Source organism: Phocoena phocoena, chromosome 4 (assembly GCF_963924675.1).
Source record: "Phocoena phocoena chromosome 4, mPhoPho1.1, whole genome shotgun sequence".
Taxonomy (NCBI): domain Eukaryota; kingdom Metazoa; phylum Chordata; class Mammalia; order Artiodactyla; family Phocoenidae; genus Phocoena; species Phocoena phocoena.
In genome coordinates this window covers 77,973,803-77,994,175 of record NC_089222.1, presented here as the reverse complement: position 1 = coordinate 77,994,175, position 20,373 = coordinate 77,973,803, and the positions used below count along the sequence as shown (strand labels likewise).

Sequence of the window (20,373 nt, the reverse complement as noted above, 5' to 3'; positions counted from 1 at the left end):
GATATGGTAGTCTGCAAACTGCCGTCAGTTACGTCAACGCGTGGCAAAGAACTTCCACGTTCTTACTTCTGCAAGCACCCCCATCCTTCTGCAGGACTTCTACAGTCAAACACTGGGAGCCCAGCACTCTCTGCTTCAGGCCACAAACCTGTACTAAACACCCCAGAGCAGAGAGAGACGGCAGCAGCAGCCCGGAAGGCTTCTAGGATTCTAGGAATGCTTCTTCATGTCATCAGCTTTGTACCTCCATCTGCCTCACTGACAGAACAAGGACTTAGATGTAGGTCAGGAGGAAAGGAAGTTGTACACACAGTCTATGTTTCTGATATACTCCAAATCAGCTCAGGTGCTGTTTAAAGGCAAAGGAGAGAGTGTGCAGGAAGTCTGGTGACTAGGAAAATAAGAAGAAGGCTGCTCATCTTTGTAGGCCAAACATTATACTTCCTTTGAGCAAATCTCTGGGCTTGAGTAAATAGGACAGTCAAGACTCACGGTGACTACTTTTCAGAGAAAAAGACAGTGAGGAAAAAAGTACCAAGGAGATTCTAATTTGTGATCTTTTCTCAAGAACAAGTTATACTATGATTAAAAGAAATGTACTGACTTACCTGGAAAATATCTGTCTTGTTTTCAAATAAACTGACAAAATATTTATAGTCAGCATAAGCCCAGAATTTGGAATGATCATAGTCTCTAAATGGTCCAGAAATACTAGATCGGTCACAGTTCCAGGTCAGAAAATCTTCAAGTGTAGCTTCTACGTAACTACATGTGGTTTCAAACTGAGGAGCTGCAATGTAAGAGAACCCAACTTTAAATGTACATTGAACACAGTTTCCAAATATAGTTGTTTTCTTAAATGAGATAATTTCAACCAGGAAGTATTAACTATTATTTAACATTAATTAGAAATTAATTATGCACTTGCTAAATAATTAGAACCATTTACAACACTTAACAATACTCTTGATTAAATTTAAAAGTAAAAAACACAATTTTAACCTTAAGATTAAAGACAACCCTTTCCATAGCCTGATGCAGTAATCCAGTGCAATACTTTAGTTTATCACTTCTCCAAGACCTTTTCAGGGGTCTGTGAGGTCTAAACTATTTTCATAATAATACTACGACAGTATCTGCCCTTTTCACACTTATTCTCTCACAAAAGTACGGTGCTTTCCAGGGGCTACACAAATTGTGTTGACGTCACTGCTCCGACAGCTAGTGGACTGTGTGCTTATGTTCTTATAGTTTTAAATGTCTGTAAACAAAGAAGAACAAAGGGCGTTGCTCACCAAACAGTTCTACAAGGATTAAGTCATACCCCACTGCAGTCACTGACCAACCAGTGCACTCTCAGAGGAAATTAAGACCATAACAGCGTGCTCTGTGCTTTGGACAAGCAAGCCTCTTAGTGAGATGTATATCTCGGGAAGAACTTCAATGACCCCAGATTCTTGCATCTTCCTAAAGAAAAGCACTACAATCATTAACTGTAGATATTTGTTATTTGTGACTAGCAGTAATCTTCTACCAAGATGTCTGCTTGACCGCACACGTTCCCTAGCCAAAAATCATACGTATACAGGCTTCTTCCCTACCCTTCGGAGAAGTTTTCTCAGAGCTCCTGAGAGGCTATCTCCTGTGCTACAGTCCTTTAAGACCCTGAATAAAACTTAAACTCACAGCTCTTACATTGAGCATTTTTCTTTAAGTAGACATGTCTTGGTTTTAATTTCTAATAATGCTAAGTATCACTAGATATAACCCACATTGACAAAAAAGCTCACTCACTGGGGTACTCAACCGTTTTTAAGTCTAAAGGAATCCTGAGACCAAAATGTTTGAGAACTACTTCTTCAAATAAAAAAAAGGCAACAACAAAAAACTGTCTTTTGAAATTTTTCAACTTTATACTGCACATTTATCATACAGAGCTCCTCAATCATTAAGTAGACAACAGCTATTTAAAGTCTGTTCAATTATTCATTAACCCATTTATTTCAGAATCATTTATTAAGTACCTAATTTGTAACTAGCATTGTGCTCAGGCTTGCAGGAACATAAAAGAAATAGATAATACTCTTGAGTTTAGACTATATTTAGATAAAAAGAAAACTTCAACCAGAATAATAGGGAATTTGAGGCATCATATAACTAGATGCCAAATTTTGTGCCATAGACACCTAGGAAAAGGCAAAGACCACCGGAGATGAGGGCTGATCAGGAAAGCTTGAAGAAAAGTCTACTGTCTGTCCATAGTGGTTTGTTATTATGGGTAGAACTCATTTATACAAGAATTATTCTCCTAAATAGTGATGAAATGAGATTTTTTTTTGCAATTAGCTGAATACTTTAAACGTACATTGGGATGTTAATATTCAAGAAACTTGATTATGATCTATTTTGGAAAACATGAAAGAAATCCTTTCGAGAGGAGATGTAGATCTAACACATGTAAATCAGTCAGCACAATGCTAGACACATAGCAGATGCTCAGGAAAAGTTAGACACTATTATTAGTACTTTTTATTATTCATTCATATATTTACTTGGGGCACTTTAAAAGTTAGCTGAATTGGTAGTAGGAAGAAAAGGATATTCAAACATCTTTTATCTTTTCCATCCATTTCTGCTCAAACTGTTTAGGATTATTCCAATCACGTTTCTCCCTCCTCTCTTTATCCTAAAACCTTATAATGGCAGAGAAATAATGGAGGGGAGGGTGTGTGTCACCCTTATTTCATTTACTTCATCAACTTGTCACCTGACTTTAAGAAGCAGGAAAACTTTACTAGGCTACATTTATCTAAAAGATAAAACCCTGCAGATTTAAGAACTATTTAAACTTGATAATTTTTGAGAAGCATTTAGAATAGTGGCTGGCACACACTGACCCATCAATATATAAAAGCTCTTAATATTATCAACATCAAGAATTTACCATAACAGCATTGGAATACATGGTTTTTTAACAAACAAAAACCCATGTAGCAAGAAAGCTGCTTGGTGATGGAATCATTTCTAAGTCATTTCAGTAAGCTCCAATGTGAGCCTGAACACATTCTACTATCCTGTAAGTTTTCACTTCACAGAATTCAATCCAACTGATCCAACGGAATACTAAAGCCGTTGCTTGAGCCACCTGCCCCTAGGGTAGACTGAGGACTTTTCGGTTATGACCAGTTTTCACAGGCACATCCGTACTGCACCCTCATCGGAAGACTTCATTTTCTATCACAGCAAGTTCTGTACTTAAAAGAATGAAAATCTAAAAATGCAAAAAACTACACGTGAGAACTGTTACTGTCAGGGGAAAATTACAATGAATGGAATGAATGAAAATGACAGACTTCTTCATTTACATAGTGATTTCAAAATAGAATCTTTTCACCCGTTCCTGGTAATAATGGCACCAAAGGCACTGTTTTCATTCTGTTATCATGACAATTTCTTTCTGTGTAGTACAGTTGTTTTTTCTTAGTTTATTCTATGCAATGGAATTATTCCTTTCTAACTTATTATCGTTCTTTCGTTTAACGTTAAAGTAGCCTAGGCAGCTGCGACTTTCATCCTACTTACTGTCAAAATGTTAGGCAAGAGGAAGCTCAACTGAGTTTAGGATTTGGAAATAGTGTATAAATTGAGTTTGCTTTTGACTCTCATAAAAGGGAGTCCTAAAATATTTTTTTGCACAGCAGTGAAACAAACATTTCTCCATTTTGTTAGACTTCATCACTTCACAATCAAGAAACACTTGGAATGTGGGTACCGACTAGGACTTTTGCTTGTTACTCCACTCCCTATCAACAAATGTTTAGGATTATTTCTACATCTGCTTGCCAAAGCACTGCCAGCTGAGGTACAGTGTTGTCACTGAGAATATATGTTGGCAAATGAACCTGATCCAAAATGTTTCAAAGAGCTACTGCTTCCTAAAATAAACTAAGACACACATTACAGTCAAATGTGCTAGTTATTAATACTATTATTTCAAGCATTCTAGAAAAATTCTAACCACGACCTAAAACAGAAATAAACATGCTCAATAGAAAGGAAACAAAGTTATCATTGCTTGTAAGATCACATGCCTGTCTTACTAATAAGCCCACAAGAATAAACTAAAAAACTAGGTACACTATAAACTGGCTGGATAAAAAATAAACATGCAAAAAATAAATGGCTTTTATTTGTATATCAATCACAGTTTGAAAAACAAAGGAGCAAAAATATTTCCTAACAGCTACAAAAATTTTATAATATTTAAAGAAATTTGTAGACTTACATGAAAATTCCAAATCTTTTTTTCCCCCCAAATCTTTTTACTGAGGTAAAACAAACTAGGTAAGTGAAGATTACACATTCTTGTGTAGTAAGATACAGTATTGTCACAAGGCAGATTCTTTTCAAGTTACATAATTTATAGCACTTCATGAATTTTCATTTAAAATCCTGTTGACTGAAAGAAAAAAAGAAAAACACATGACCTAAAAGTTGCAGGTTATGTTTTATTCGGGTATCTTACTGAGGACTATAATCTGGGAGATGGCCTCTCAGATGCTCTGAGGAACTGTTCTAAAGAGGTAAGGGAGGGCTTCCCTGGTGGCGCAGTGGTTGAGATGCGGCGGGGACACGGGTTCGTGCTCTGGTCCGGGAAGATTCCCACATGCCGCAGAGCGGCTGGGCCCGTGAGCCATGGCCGCGAGCCTGCGCTCCACAGCGGGAGAGGCCACAACAATGAGAGGCCCGCGTACCGCAAAAACAAAACAAAAAAAACTGTCTCTGGTTTCAGTATGAAGAATGGCTGAGGCGGGAGGGCAGGGAGTGCACAGGGACCAGGGACGAGGCTACTCCAACCACGGAGGTGAGAGAGCAGGGTAACCCCAACTGGAGGATGGCCTCGTACAGAGAAGTAGGTGGATGCTGGATACTTCAGGTGTAAGTCACCAAGTCACCAGACACCACTTAGAGAGGCCATCTGAATGACTCAGAGCTTTCTGGCATAAGAAGCTTCTTTGATAGTACTGTTCCTGGTGATAATGTTCACACCCTTTGACCCAGTCATTCTCCTAGGAATCTATCCTAGGGAAACAATCAGAAACTTGCACAACATTTATTTTCAAACATGTTCAGTACGGTCTTATTTATAAATTTGAAACTGCTACGCAATCTAAGCAAAATAGGAGAATTTTAAAAATAAATTATGGTACTACCATACAATGGAATATTAGGTAGCCATTTAAAAGTCATATTTAATGTCAAGAGAAGCTGCTCAGAATATGTTAAGTAAAAGAAAGAGAAAACGCAGGCTGTTCAAATTAACACAATTTTATTTTTAAAATACAGAAAGGCCTGCATGGACATATATCAAAATGTAATTAGTGATTGCCTCTTGGTAACAGGACTAAGTGTTTTTAAATTTCTTTGGGTCTTCCCATTTTTCCAGTGTTCTCTAAAATGAGAAGGTATATTTTAATTTTTGAAATTATTTCTATTTTTAAATAATATTTTTTGAGCATTTACTATGTGCTAGGCACTGTTCTAAATGTTTAATGAATATGAACCCATTTAATCTTGAAAACATTTCTAAGATACAGAAAAGTTAAGTGACTTGCTCAAAGTCACAGAGTAAGCCAAACTTTGAACCCACGCAAGCTGACTTGAGTCAGCTCTCTTACATCACTACCCTACACTGCTTGTGGAAGTACTGTATTTATACTCAAAGAAATAACTTTAAAAAGAACAAATTATTAAGGCAACCCACATAATGGGAGAAAATATTTGCACATCATGTATCTGATAAGAGTTAGTATACAGAATATATGAAGACCTCTTTTACCACTCAACAACAAAAAGGCAAAAAAACCCCACAAAAAAACACACATAAAAACAAAAAAAAATCTCAATTAGAAAACAAGCAAAGGATTTGAATAGACATTTCTCCAAATTAGATATACAAATGGTCAATAAGCCCATAAAAAGATGCTTGACAACATTAGTCATTCGGGAAATGCATCAAAACTATAATGAGATAATAGTTCACACCCACTAGGATGGCTAGAATAAAAAATGGAATAAGTATCGGCAAAGATGTAGAGAAACTGGATCCCTCACACGTTGGGGTGGGAATGTGAAATGGTTCAGCTGTTTTGGGCAACAGTTTGGCAGTTCCTCAAAAGGTTAAACATAGTTGCTGCATGACTCGGCAATTACACTTCTAGGTTTAACCCAAGAGAAGTGAAAACATATGTCCACACAAAAACGTGTACCTAAAATGTTCACAGTAGCATTATTCATAATAGCCAAAATGTGGAAATAACCCAAACGTCCATCAACTGATGAATGGATAAACATTTTGTTTATCCATATGATGGAATATTATTCAGCAATAAAAAGAAAATACAGATACATGCTAAAACATGGGTAAATCTTGAAAACATGATACGTGACAAAAGCTAGACACAAAAGGCCACAACTGTATGATTCCATTTATATATATCCAGAATAGGCAATCTATAAAAACTGAAAGTAGATTAGTGATTGCCAGGGGCTGGAGAAGGGGGTGAGTAGGGAGTGATTGCTCATGGAAACCAGATTTTTCAGTGTGACGGAAATGTTCTGGAATTAGACAGTGGTTGTGGTTGCACAACATTGTGAAGATGCTAAAACCACTGAATTGTATACTTTCAAATGGTGAATTTTATGTGAATTTCGTCTGAATTTTAAAAAAGAACAAATTATCTTTAGTAAAAACTCAGAGCAGTTTCTTTTTTTTTTTTTCAGAGCAGTTTCTCTCAATTGCAGAGATTTTCTACTTCCCTTTTTCTTCTATGCTGCAGTACTAACTTTAAAATGTCAAATTACTGTATCTCCGCTATAAAACAGGATAATAATAGTACCACTCCAAGTGGGTTTGAAGAAGATTAAGAGAGTTAATATGTATAAAGCCCTCAGAACAGTGCCTGACAGAATAGTTCTCAATAGCTCTTAGTAATAGTATTGTATTTGGAGTCTAACCAGGAGGTGAAAAAAATTACAATTTCTATTTTTCTTCAAATTACTGTTTAACAGACACTTCAATGAGTGGAAAATTTACCTGACTAAAATCAAGAAGAAAAGAGCACAAGCTGATTTTTACATAGCTGCTGCTGGTCTAGCATTTAATTTAAAAATACAATAAACATTTTGGTCTGTGACTAGAATGAGATGCCAAAGAGTTTCGGGTCTATTAATCCTGCTCCACCTGTCACTGGAGTACAAAGGGGTTCCAGACACCAAAAACCCAATAATTATATGAGATATACTAGAAGATCAACATGAGAAAACAAAGCCTGGAGAAGCTGGAAGAGAAACTGGGTAATTTTCTAGTTCCTTCTGAGTTATTAATAGATATTCTTAGAGCCACTTCACAGCAATGCTTAAGACACTATGAATTTCTAGACTATCAAATTTACCCATATTTAAATAGAAGTTAAACACATATTCTGAAGCCAGACAGTGGTCATGGACTTCTTTAGATTAGAAACAGTTTCTAATGTAAATTGTTTCTTTCCTATAAACTGTAACTGTCTTTAGATTAACAGTAATTGCTTTATCTGGCTTAAGGCAAAAAAATCAAACTGTTACAAGTCTTCAGGGAAGAAGAGGGAGCTGGCAAAATCAAACTGCTTAAGAGGATGAAAAAAACAGCTTCACATATGTTTCACATTTATGTAATGCAATAGAGGTCAGGCAGCTGATAAAGCAGAGAGATAAAATTACACCCAGACTGAGCACTATAAATAGTGAGTGAGGCAACAAATAAAAGGAAACATTGTACATGAGTCAAAAGTAGAAGGGATTGTTAGATTAGTATTGGTCTCTTTCAATCACATAAATAATAGCACATTAACAAATATTTATTAAGTGTCTACTATGATCAATGAACCATGATACATGAACAAATACATTTTATGTGGGGTTATAAATTATAGGTTGTTTAGTCTAAAAAAATTATCTTAAACTGTCCTTTTAAATTTTCTAATGAAGTTTTCCTATCTGAAAATGGTCCAAAAGAGGATTCAAATAAAGGATTCTCTAGAGATAAAGAAACCACTGTTGAGAATGTGGGAATGCTACTGAAGAGACATTATGATGATGATTCCTTGTAGTCCTACCTGTATCTGTGCGTTTCGTTCCCATCCTGAATCGTATCTGCTTGCCCTGAAGGACCTCAGAAAGATGTTTTGCAGTCCAGTGTTGGGCTGGCCAATCAAAAACCATGTTACAGAAGATTGCAGGTTGTTGTAAAGACATTATAATTTCTTTCGCTTTCTCTGGTGTAAAAGGTTTGACATGTTTACCTAGGGAGAGGAATAAATAACTAAAAAGTTATTTCATATAATATGAAGAATAAATAGCTAATATCATTTCTATTATGGCAAATCTTTCTGTGTAATTGCACTTCATTTACTCATTTATTACTGTTTACATAAATATTTGGCCTCAAAGAGCCATAATTCTTCAACGATTTTTCTCAAATATTAAATTGTAAATGTTGGAAAATATTTACAATCTTCAATGTCAAAAATGTTTTTTTAAAAAGGCTTTCCAAGTATTTATGTACATTTAAAAGATGCAATTTTTTGACAATATTATTTCCTAAATAGAGAATTATGTAAGAAATGCTGATGGAACCTACTCTTGAACAACTAGTGTTGCTGGACTCAGCAACAATTCTACTTGATATAGCACATGTTCATGCCAAAAAGACTACCGCATTCACACAGCAGTGGATGGGGAGCGGGAGTGGGGATTATTTTATTGCAAGATTTAAAAAGATAAAATATGTGCTAGGGTGGATATCAGTGTTAATCCTTGATTCTGACTGCATCAATAAACTGTACAAGGGAATATGCACAAACTAACACTGTGACTTACTGAGGACTTCAATAAATTTCAATCATAGAATGTTAATCCGGGATAGGAGGGTAAAGATTAATATTTGTTAAATAAAAGAACAAGTGGGGACTTCCCTGGTGGCGCAGTGGTTAAGAATCCGCCTGCCAATGCAGAGGGTACAGGTTCGGGCCCTGGCCTGGGAAGATCCCACATGCCACGGAGCAACTAAGCCCACAGCAGTGCGCCACAACTACTGAACCTGCGCGCCTAGAGCCCGAGCTCTGAGACAAGAGAAGCCACCGTGGTGAGAAGCCCGTGCACCAGAACGATGAGTAACCCCCTCTAGCTGCAACTAGAGAGAGCCTGTGCGCAGCAACGAAGACCCAACGCAGCCAAAAATAAATAAATAAATTTATAAAAATATACATTAAAAAAAAATTAAAGAACAAGTAAGTTTCTCTTTAAAGACATCTCAAGATGAAAGTCTGGGGGCAAAGTTGAAAAATGCTTCATACTCTGATCCCCAAAACATGAATTTATGATTCTCTAGTACAATCAACTAAACCCTCTATTTCAGTTACCTAATCTGTAATTACACTTACTCAAAAAATTATGAAAAGCTCATGAATAATCCAAATTCCCCCTTCAACCAACCTTCTTCTAAACTTTCTGACAAAAGGAGGAGGGATGGAGAAGGACTCATCGAGGAACCTGAGTAATTTGTAGTTGTCTGAATGTGAGGCTTGTTCTTAAAGAAAATGAAAATTTAGGTCAGTTTGGCCGTCCTTTCTCAGACAAGGAAAAAACCCAGAAACCTCTCCTAAACCAGTGGTGAAAGCGAGCAGGCTCTAAGCCCTCAGGAGCTGACATCTAAGAACACTGTGGCCCCTTCTGGGTAGTCAGGGCTCTCATGTGAGGACATCAGTGTGGGTGCTTCAGGGGATGGGCAGGTGCCAGAGGTGGGGCTACGTGGAGTAGGGAAGACAGAAGGCACTCTTAGGTCTCTATGTAAAAGAAGGCCCAAGTTTATCTTTAAGTGACCTTTACCTACTGAAGAGCCCTGTTAAGGAAAACAGGCTGTAACCAGGAATTGTTTAAAAAAGGTCTTAACCCATGCCAGCCTATAAATGTAAGCACAGGGTTACCTAGATTGCAATGTACCAAGTCTTCCTGGACTTGGAGTGCCTGGATTCCCTGTGTATGAAAATGGACAAGCCACATTTTTTATTTTATATTTTTAAAGTTTCGCTAGACCATGAAAAGCTACAATTCATTCATGATAATACCTGTTGCTTGTGACATATAAATTAGTACTACCCTTTGGGAAACAACTGGGAAAATGAAGCAAAAGTCTCAAAGAACCACCCATTAACCTAATAACTCATGTTAGAGGAATTTGCTTTTAACAAAATAATCATAAGCCACATACATATTCATTTATACTATATATATGTACAGACACATGCATAAAATATCTATTACTATAATTAAAAAACCTGAAAATACAAACAACCAAATGTCTCAAAAGTAGAAAAATAATTTACTAAATATTTCTCCCATAGTACAGTCCCCTGGTACATTCAATTCATTAACAATAAAAATGAGGGCTCTGTAGCAACGTGTGGAGCTGTAGGGACTGGAACTGACTCAGAGAGTTACTGCAACAGCTAAGTGAGAGGAGTGGTAATAAGGCCCTGAACAACAAAGGGTGGCAGTGAGGAAGGCAGAGATGGTAGAGATGGAGAAATACTAGGAGAACAACGTCAAAGACTATTACGACTGAAGAGCTGTGGGGTAGGAGGCAGATGCAGCTGTAAGGAAGACTGAGGTTTCCAGACTTTGTGACTTGCCATGAGAGAAAGGTTAGGAGTGACATCTCCTTCTGTTAGGAAGATGAGAGTTTGGTTTTGATCATCATCAAAACAGTACCATATATTTACTTGTATAAGGCTCTACTCTTTGCCACACACTTTTATATACATTAAAATAAAAGTGCTCATTGGATCCTCTAAGAAGCCTGTAAAACACAGGTACAAAAGGTATTTTATTTCCATTATCCAAATGAAGAAATGGAAGTTCAGATGTCAAAGGTCAAAACACCAGTGATGATAGGACTATAGGTCAGGTTCCCTGAGTCCAAGTCCAATGCTCTTCCTACTGCATAATCCTGCTTCCAGAGAATTAAAACTGTAGGACTTACACTAGCACTAAAAACAGAGAGACAGTATAACCCGAAAAGATAAGCTGGTGCAGGGAAGCTTTAGATGGATCCATAGATAATAAATCCACATGTGCTGTTGGGGAGAGAGGAATGTTCTGGTTTGTGCACATGTTTGTATGTGTGGTGGGGGGGAGTAGTTAATACCTATAGTAGAGATTGCTAGTTGCCTACCTTACCCACTACTGCTTCCTTCTTCCTCACTAACAGAACTTTGGGCAATGGGAGTGGCTGAAAAATTACATTTCCCAGATTCCTTTGCAGATAGGAGTGGCCAGATATATATATCTGGAAGTTGCTGAGTCAGCCTTTCCCCCTTATCCTCCTCTCCTATATCCTGCCTGGAAAACAGACATCATGTTTAACCATCTCAACAGATAAAAGAAAGGTCCAGGAAATTGCAAACACTGGCTGAAAGAATGCAAAGATGTCCATCTTTGTGCCCCGGAACCAAAGCCAGCAAAATTGTATCCCCTGAACCCTTTCATATAAACACATTAACTCATAGTCAGGACTCTGTTATTAGTTCATAACTGGTATAGCACCTTGCCTTCTGAGGCTATGGTTTTCAAGGACAACCATATTCTCCCTAGAGAGTGCTCTGTGGCTTAGGCTGGATGAATCATGGCTGGTGTGACTCACTGGAACATTCTTTCAGTTCTACGTTTGTAAAATGTTCAAGCTTTGAACATTTTGCTTCTAGAACTTTAAAGGGCAGAGAAAAACAGAAGCACCAGTCCTTTGGGGGTGACGATTTATTTATGCTGCTTATCTTAAATCAGAGCCAATAGATCACATGGCTTTGAATGTTTTCAAAACAGTTCTCATATTTGTACACCTAAGTACGCGGGCATTAGTAACACGAGTAGTGTTTTGACAGAGGAGCTTCAAAGAAGTAAATAAATATTTTTTCCTCTAACATAACATTAAATTTTCTAAAAAAGTATTTAATGATCTGATCAAAATATGCCAAACATCCCAAAGGTTATTTAATAGGAGACCCTAAAAACTAAAGTTTGCTGAGAAAGTACCAGGCCCAGTGATTGGAATATATTAAATGCTCAAACATTTGCTAAATGAATGAAAAGTGCTATAAAGCGTATGCAGAGTAGATCAGTACGATGCTCACCATAACAGGAAATTAGCATATTTGAAGAATTTCAGGTCTATCAGTGAAATAAAACAATCAGCTGGTTGTGAGATAAAAGTAATCTGGGTTCTGATCGTTTAATCAACAATGAACTGGGCTATTAACAAATTTAAGTGTTACAATTTTCTTTAAAGAAGAATACACTCTACATTGTATTAATTAAATAGCCTAAGGATGCACCCAGTCATTCCATGCCAGGGATATTTGCAAAGAGCTATAAACATTCTGAAGCAACCTCAAAAGCCTTTAAAGAATAAATGTATTTAGGTCTAAACTTGCAGCAAGTAGCAATTTCTAACAGAAACTGCTGGAAAAAATGATTAGTGATCTAGGTGTCGCACAATAGTCTCTTCTCCCTCTAAATGTAGCATGTTATTCAGATGATTGATTACAGCTTTGGTAACAATTCTTTGGAGATGGTGAAACACCATCAAAAAGCAATTTACTTTTTTCTCAGTTAATTTTTTCTTTAATTAGTGCAAAGGACAAGATAATTTGAAACCTAATTTCTCTGAATTTGCTACCAATCTGGCTTCAGTCAATTAACATCTGGCTTGGATTTGTATCTGAGATTTAGAATTTAAGACAAGAAATACCAAGTTTCCAGAATACGCTCCTAATATTGATAGAATACAACAAAGACAAAGATCCTGAAATTGAAATTAACTTGCTTCTCATGTCAGGTATAATTTTAATAACTATTAAATTTAATAGTTTTATATTTTATTAAAAAATTTTCAGAAGGTGACATCAGAGTAAGCCTCAAGTTACAATGCAGAGACTCACCACAGTGATACAGTATGAACAAAAAATTGGGTCCTAGCATTGGGAGCTAATTTATTTCTAAATATATACAGGTAAGCCTATGATGGCCTTCATCAATCTGATGACTACTGTATATACACACAAGGGTCATCTACCATCTAGAATGGTAGATATCAGCGTAAAAAATAATGAACATTTAGACCAGGTCAGAAAAACGCTGATGGAATTATGCAAGTACTACTTAACAAAATGACTGTGTTCAGACTGAAGACCACATGGTAAAACTTACACCAAAGATGATTTTAATTTTATAGTCACTATTTTAAAATGTCAATACGAACTAAGAAAATTCTGCTGCTGATGAACTGTCATAAACCCTTTGAATTTCAAGACCTAGAAGGTGGTGCTGATGAAGAAACCACAAAGTGTTGAGGCTGTGTTGACATGGACCTTGCCAATACCAATGCTCGGTGTGGTAGTGAACACCCAACCAGGTTCAGGCTGGGGACCAGAGACAGTTACATTCTGGACATTTACCATCCTCTTCTTCCCATCTTCTTACACTTGTAACTCTTGCCCAGTTAACCCAGAAAATTGTCTTCTCCTCCTCACTTTAATCCATTTATGAACCAGAAAATGACTCACAGCACTTGTAAGTTCCTAAACCTAAAGCAAGAAAAGTAAATCTATATTTTAAGTGAAGTTAATACTCGAAAGATTGGTGCCTCAAAGACTGGAGCTCTTTAAAATGCTTTGAAGTACCTTCAAAATTTCTACCAAAATGTTTCCATTTCTTCAGCCTCCACTAAGTAAATTTTCCGTAATTCAGAATAAGCTGGTTATTTCATCTCTTTTCATCAAAAATATTCAACAGAAGAGTCTTGAAGAGGTATGTGGACGCTGACATTCATAGTAGCACTATTCATTATAGCTAAAAGGTGGAAGCAACCCAAACATCCACTGACAGATGAAGGGATAAACACAATGTTTATACAGGCAGTGGAATATTATTCAGCCTTTAAATGGATGGAAATACTGTCACATGCTACAACATGGATGAAACTTGAGAACATTTTGCTACGTGTAAAAAGCCAGCTGCAGAAAGACAAATATGGTATTATTCTACTTACATGAGATACTAAAATAGTCAAATTCAAACAGAAAGTAGAATGGCAATTACCTTGAGCTGAGGAGAGAGAGAAAAGGGGAGTTATTTCCTAGGTACAGAGTTTCAGATGTGCAAGACAAAAAGGATCTGGAGATCTGTTTCACATTAATATGAATACACTTACTACTGAACAGTACTCTTAAAAATGGTTAGATGATAAATTTTATGGCTTTTTTTGGTCACAATTTAAAAAATACTGAACAGTTCTGTTCAGTAATTACTGAAAAATTTTCAAAAATTATTTATTAAAAAATTTATTTTATTTTTGACTTAAAAATTTATTTATTTTAAAAAATTTTATTTATTTTATTTACTTTTTGGCTGCATTGTGTCTTCATTGCTGCGTGCAGGCTTTCTCTAATTGTAGTGACTGGGAACTACTCTTCGTTGGGGTGCACGGGCTTCTCACTGCGGTGGCTTCTCTTGTTGCGGAGCACGGCTCTAGGGGTGTGGGCTTCAGTAGTTGTGGCACGTGGGCTCAGTAGTTCTGGCTTGCGGGCTCTAGAATGCAAGCTCGGTAGTTGCGGCACACGGGCTTAGTTGCTCCGCAGAATGTGGGATCTTCCTGGACCAGGGCTCGAACCCCTATCCTCTGCATTGGCAGGTGGATTCTTAACCACTGTGCCACCAGGGAACCTCTATCTTGTAATAACTTTTAATGGAGTACAATCTGTTAAAATGCTGAATCATGTTGTACACCTGAAACTAATATAATATTATATATCAACTATACTTCAATTTAAAAAATTAATCAGAAAAAAATTTTAAACTATCAGAGCCCAATGGAAACAAATACAGTCTCAGTCTGAAAGACAGATTCAAAGTATTGATTTTTAATTTCACTGAAACGCTTCAACCGATGTATGATCCTAGAAGTAACATCTCACATTCAGAATTCGAGTTGATTCTTAACAGTAAGTAGTTTCATGTTTGTTTAAGTCCATTTTTTTAAGAGTAGTTTTGGGTTTAAAACAAAATTAGGGGGAAGTACAGAAAGTTCCCATATACCCACTCCCCTCATACATACATGGCCTCCACATTAACAACATTACTCACCAGAATGGTACATTTTTCACCAAAGATGAACCTAAACTGGCACATCATAATCACCCAATGTCCACAGTGTATCTTAGGGTTTACTGTTGGTGTTGTGCAGTCTATGGATTTGAAAAGTACAATGACATATATCCACCACTACAATATGCTACGAAGTATTTTCACTGTCCCCCAAATCCTCTGTGCTCTGCTTACTCATGTTTGTTTTTAATAATTTCCAAGCTGTTACTTCAGACAAAAAAAATAACACATCCTTGTGGTACATACACATACAATGGAATTTTATTCAGCCATTAAAAAAAAAGAGAAATTTTGCTATTTGCAACAGCATGGATGGACCTATTGGGTACTATGCCAAGTCAGACAGAGAAAGATAAATATCATATGATTTTACTTAATGTAGAATCAAAACAAACAAACAAGCAGACAAAACAAAAACAGACTCATAGACACAGCACAAACAGGTGGTTTTGCCAGAGGGGAGGAAGATGTGAGTGGGGGGAAAAAGGTGAAGGAGAGATTAAGAGGTACAAACCTCCAGTTATGAAATAAATAAGCCATGACAACGATATAATATACAGCATAAGGAACATGGTCAATAATATTGCAATAACTTTGTATGGGGCAGATGGTTACTAGTCTTATTGTGGTGATCATTTCATAATGCACGCAAATGTCAAATCACTATGTAATATACGTGAAAATAATATATTGTATGTCAACGATACTTCAGTTAAAAAAAAAAATCACATCCTTGGAAGCAAACCCGTTATTTTGATATCCATAGAGCTTAGCATAGGGCTTGGCATAAACTAACACCAAATAAATGTTTTCTGAATTCACAGCTCAGTTTTAACAACGCATAAAACTTTACTAAGATTAACCATTTGTTTTCTCCACCTTTGTAAAATGAACTATTGAGCACGCTCACAGCAGTCTCAAAACAAAGGCATCAGTTCCACGATTTCATGCTCACCTCCACTGGTTCCCTCTCCAGCTCCCGATCACACTATTCGCCACTAATTGACTCCTAATCACCCCTGTCCCAACAGCAACTTGACAAAGCTTCTTCACTCTCAAATCCCCAATACCTCTCTCCACTCCCTCACTCAGGGTGGTGCCTTACCCTGCTCTTCTGAGAAAAGTGAAACCCACGACTTCCTTCTTCACTTCAACGTTCTGGTTCACCCTGCTCCTCTCTGGTCTCCAAGGACATAATCTTCCTCCTTTCAGCTGGGTACCCTGCACATTCCACTCCAGTAGCACCAGTCTGTCTCCTCGCTTTTTTCCCCACCCTCTGCCCTCTATGTACCTTGGGCTTTTCTCCACTCACTTCCACTCCTGGCCTCTCCTTGCCAGAAACAACTTCTTCCATTCATTTCCATATTCAAACTACAGTTGTCCCTCAGCATCCGAGGGGGACCAGTTCCAAGACCCCTGAGAATACCAGAACTCTTGAGCGCTCAAGTCCTTTAGAGTGGGCCTGTGGGACCTGAGGCTGCATGCAGAGTGAGGACTGTACACCAAACCTTCAAATTACTCGCAGAAGCACAGACCAATACAATTTGTATTTGTTCTTTCTCCTCTCACACCCAAATCATGTAATGTGTGTAATATTTACAACCCATCTAACTGCCTCCTGCCGTGCGAATATGTATTATACTACAAGTCTTTTAATTTGTGTTCTTTTCCCCCAAAGTATATTTATAGGATATTTTAGAGCAAGAACTGTCTTTAACCTCACTGTACAAAAGAGTCTCCTGTTCATAGTGTACATTCAAATATTTTTTGATAATGGAGTGGTAATAAGTTTGCTCAAAAATTAACTTTTCTATGACCCCCACAATATTCGTTACTATACTAAACATAGTGAAACTTCCACATGCATTTATTTGATGTATGTATTTTTCTTACCCTTTATTCACATAAGCCTTATCTAATTTAAAGCAAAGTCTTCTCTTCCAGTAGGATTTTGCCCATTTAACTTACTTTGTAATGGTAATAAGCAGTCACCCCAAAGTGGTTTTTCTGGGGAGGATGACAGTTTAAAATAGGGTTGAAAGTTCCACAGATAGGATTTGGAGAATCCTTTAATACAAAAATTTGAAGTCACCTGCAAAAATGTGTACACATGCTATATTGTTCAGGGGAGCAAATCCATACTTTCATCAGTTCTCCTTAGGACTTCAAGATTAAGGATCAACAGTTTCCTCAAAAAGTTACATATGGAATTACCACATAGCCCAACAATTCCACTCTTAGATATATGCCCAAGAGAAGCTGAATACATATGTTCCTACAGAAACTTGTAAACAAATGTCCATAGCAGCATTCTTCATAGCAGCCCCAAAGTGGAAACCCAATGCCCACTGATGAATGGATACACAAAATATGGCATATCCATACTACAGAATATTATTCAGCCACAGAAAGTAGTGAAGTACTGGTACATGTTACAATATAGATGAACCTTGAAAACATTATGCTGTGTGAAAGAAGCCAGACACAAAAAGCCACATATTGTATGATTCCATTCACATGAAATGCCCAGAACAGGCAAATTCATAGAGACAGAGTAGATTAGTGATTGCCAGCGGACGGAGAGAGGATGAATGGGGAGTGACTGCTAATAGGAACCAGGTTTCTTTTTAGTGTGATGAAAACGTTCTGGAATTATAGTAGTGATGGCTGCACAACTTTGTGAACATACTAAAAAACATTTTACGAGGGTGAATTTATGGTATTTGAATAAAGAATAAAAACCTCCTCTTCCCCGGCTACATGCTTAACATCTTCTTTTGCATCATCCTCCCAAACCTAAACGTTATGCATTCACATTAAAACTCAACAGTGCTCCCAACCACCTCCTTCTTCTTCAGGTTCCTAATTTACATGTAGTTTTCTCAGGCTGAAAAATTTCAGAGATATTTCCAATTTCTTTTTGCTCAGTTTCAACATCAGTCAGTCACCAATGCCAGCACTTTTTATTAACAATAAAGATAGTTACCATTACTGAATATGTAATTCCTGCCAGACATTTATGCTAGATGATCTACAAGTATCTTTAATTTTCACAATAGTTATGCACTTTAGAGAGGAGGATGCTGTGGCTAAGGGGGTTTAAGTACCTTGTCCTTCAGTCTTTCTCCCTCGAAGCTATCCTCCACCCTTCAGCCGCAGTGATCTTCCTAAAACCAAATCTTATTGTGTTACTCCCCCATTACTCCCCCACCTAAAGCTCCTCAAAGGCTTCACACTGTCAGACTCCTTAACTTGGTATAAGGTGCCCTTCAGGATCCCTGTCTCTTACATTCCTTACACCAACTTCTTTCAGTTCCTGGACTATGCCATGCTCTTTCTCCTCCTGCCTCTGGACTTGGCACGGGGTTCTCTTATTCATTCACTCAACGAATATGTATTAAGTGCCCCCTAGGAGCCTGACATTGTACTTGCTGCTTGGGCAAATGCTGTGAATAACACAGATATATGTTCTGCCCTCAAGGTACTTAAGGTCTAAGGGAAGAAACGATAATAAACAAGTAATTACAGATTGTGATAAGTGAAATGAAGGAAGCAGGATGCCATATTATAAAACATCTAGGGTAAGGGTCAGGGGAAAACTATGATGACTGTTTTAGATAGGTTAATCTGGTAAGGTCTCAGGTGGTGACATACCTTAAAATCTGAAGACTAAGAAGTCAGTTATATGAAAAGCAGGTAAGAGCAGAGGAGGTGATGAGTGACAAGAGATGCTCCTGGAGACATCAGCAGAACCCAGACCAAGGATTTTTGTAGGCCGTGGTTAGGAGTTTGGATTTTAACCTAAGTTCTTGGTGCAATGGATTTCACTGAAGAATTCTGAGTAAGGGAGTGTCACTTTTTGCCACTGAATGGAGAAGGGATTGGAGGGGCACAAGAAAGGAAACGGGGACACATGGCCCGAAGATACAGTAGTGGTTTAGGTGAGAAATGTGGATGATGTGGACAAAGGTGTGATAGAGAAGGAGGAAAAAAGTAGACAGATTAGATGCAGAGTTGACCTGACGTGCAAAGTCATCAGCTGGAAGTGAGGAAGAGATGAAGAGAGGATATAAAGAGTTTGGGGAATTGTCATTGGGGAAAGAAAGTAAGGTTACTATAGAAACAGAGGATCAGAAGGATCTCAGACCCATACTGAGTGAATACTCAAGAGGTTGACCATTTTCATTTTATAATGTCATCAATTTGCCCAGGACTCTTTCAGTGTGCACTAATAGTAAATTCGCGTTACCAGGCATTAGTCATTCTTTTTCCTTTCCAGGCCCCTCTACTCAACCGGGAAAAGGCATTGTTAGTCTCTGGATCCCATGGCAGTACCCACAACAGTGCCAGGCATGGAGCAATCATTCAATAAATGCTAACAGGGATCTCAGGCTCACCGGCCTTCAAACTTCATCCGTTCTCTAAAGCAGGATTCCACTGAAATCATACTCCTGTTCACAAAAGTCCCAGATAGCTCCACTTATCTCAAGGGTGGTTCAATCTACTGTAACAGTCACAACACCCTCATGTGTGAAACAGCACTGGCAGGATGGGGGGATACTGGACCTATACGATGATCAAAAATCTGGGCGCTACAATTTGAAAACAGCCACGTTCAGTAGAAAGCAAATAGTTTTCCTCATAGCTTACTGCAGGGCCGAAGGGACAAACGGCCACATGAGAGGTGCCAAGAGTCAGCTGGCATAGCGTTGTACCCACGGTCTGAGCTCTGCCTAGCACCTACCTTCTTCCTCTCCAGATTCAGAGTCCTCATTAGTGAACGCCCCGGAGTCTGCTGCCATGGAGATCGCTACACGGGCTCCACCCAAACCCAAAAGTGAAGTGGAGCGGGAGCCGGGTCAGAGAGAGGCCAAAACCCGGGGTCTGAAGCCGCAGCAGAGGAAAGAGTCGCAGCGGCTGCTACCGGGCTCTTCCGGAAGCGGCACGCGCGTGAAAGTCATGTGACGGGCACTGGGCGGGGCCACGCGGTTTATTTTGATTCTTGAGTGGTGGAAATGTAAGCACGTGGTAGCGGTTGTGGTGCTTTTTACTTTCTCCAGACCGTAATCGTCTTCCGGTGTGGACGTTTCTTGGCTTCTTTTCTGGTTTTCCTCA

At 38.0% G+C, this 20,373-nt stretch overlaps 1 protein-coding gene across 1 annotated transcript in view; it reads right to left on the bottom strand.

Annotated features, from left to right (window-relative positions):
* The window catches only part of HSPBAP1 (HSPB1 associated protein 1), a 53,867-nt gene extending 33,718 nt beyond the window's left edge, over positions 1–20,149 (bottom strand). The window contains exons 1-3 of the mRNA XM_065876654.1: positions 20,003–20,149; positions 8,157–8,342; positions 609–790 (exon numbers count right to left, since the gene is read on the bottom strand). Coding sequence (XP_065732726.1) covers positions 609–790; positions 8,157–8,342; positions 20,003–20,060 — 426 coding nt within the window. The 5' untranslated portion in view covers positions 20,061–20,149. The remainder of the gene's footprint in view (positions 1–608; positions 791–8,156; positions 8,343–20,002) is intronic.
* Positions 20,150–20,373: the final 224 nt, after the last annotated feature.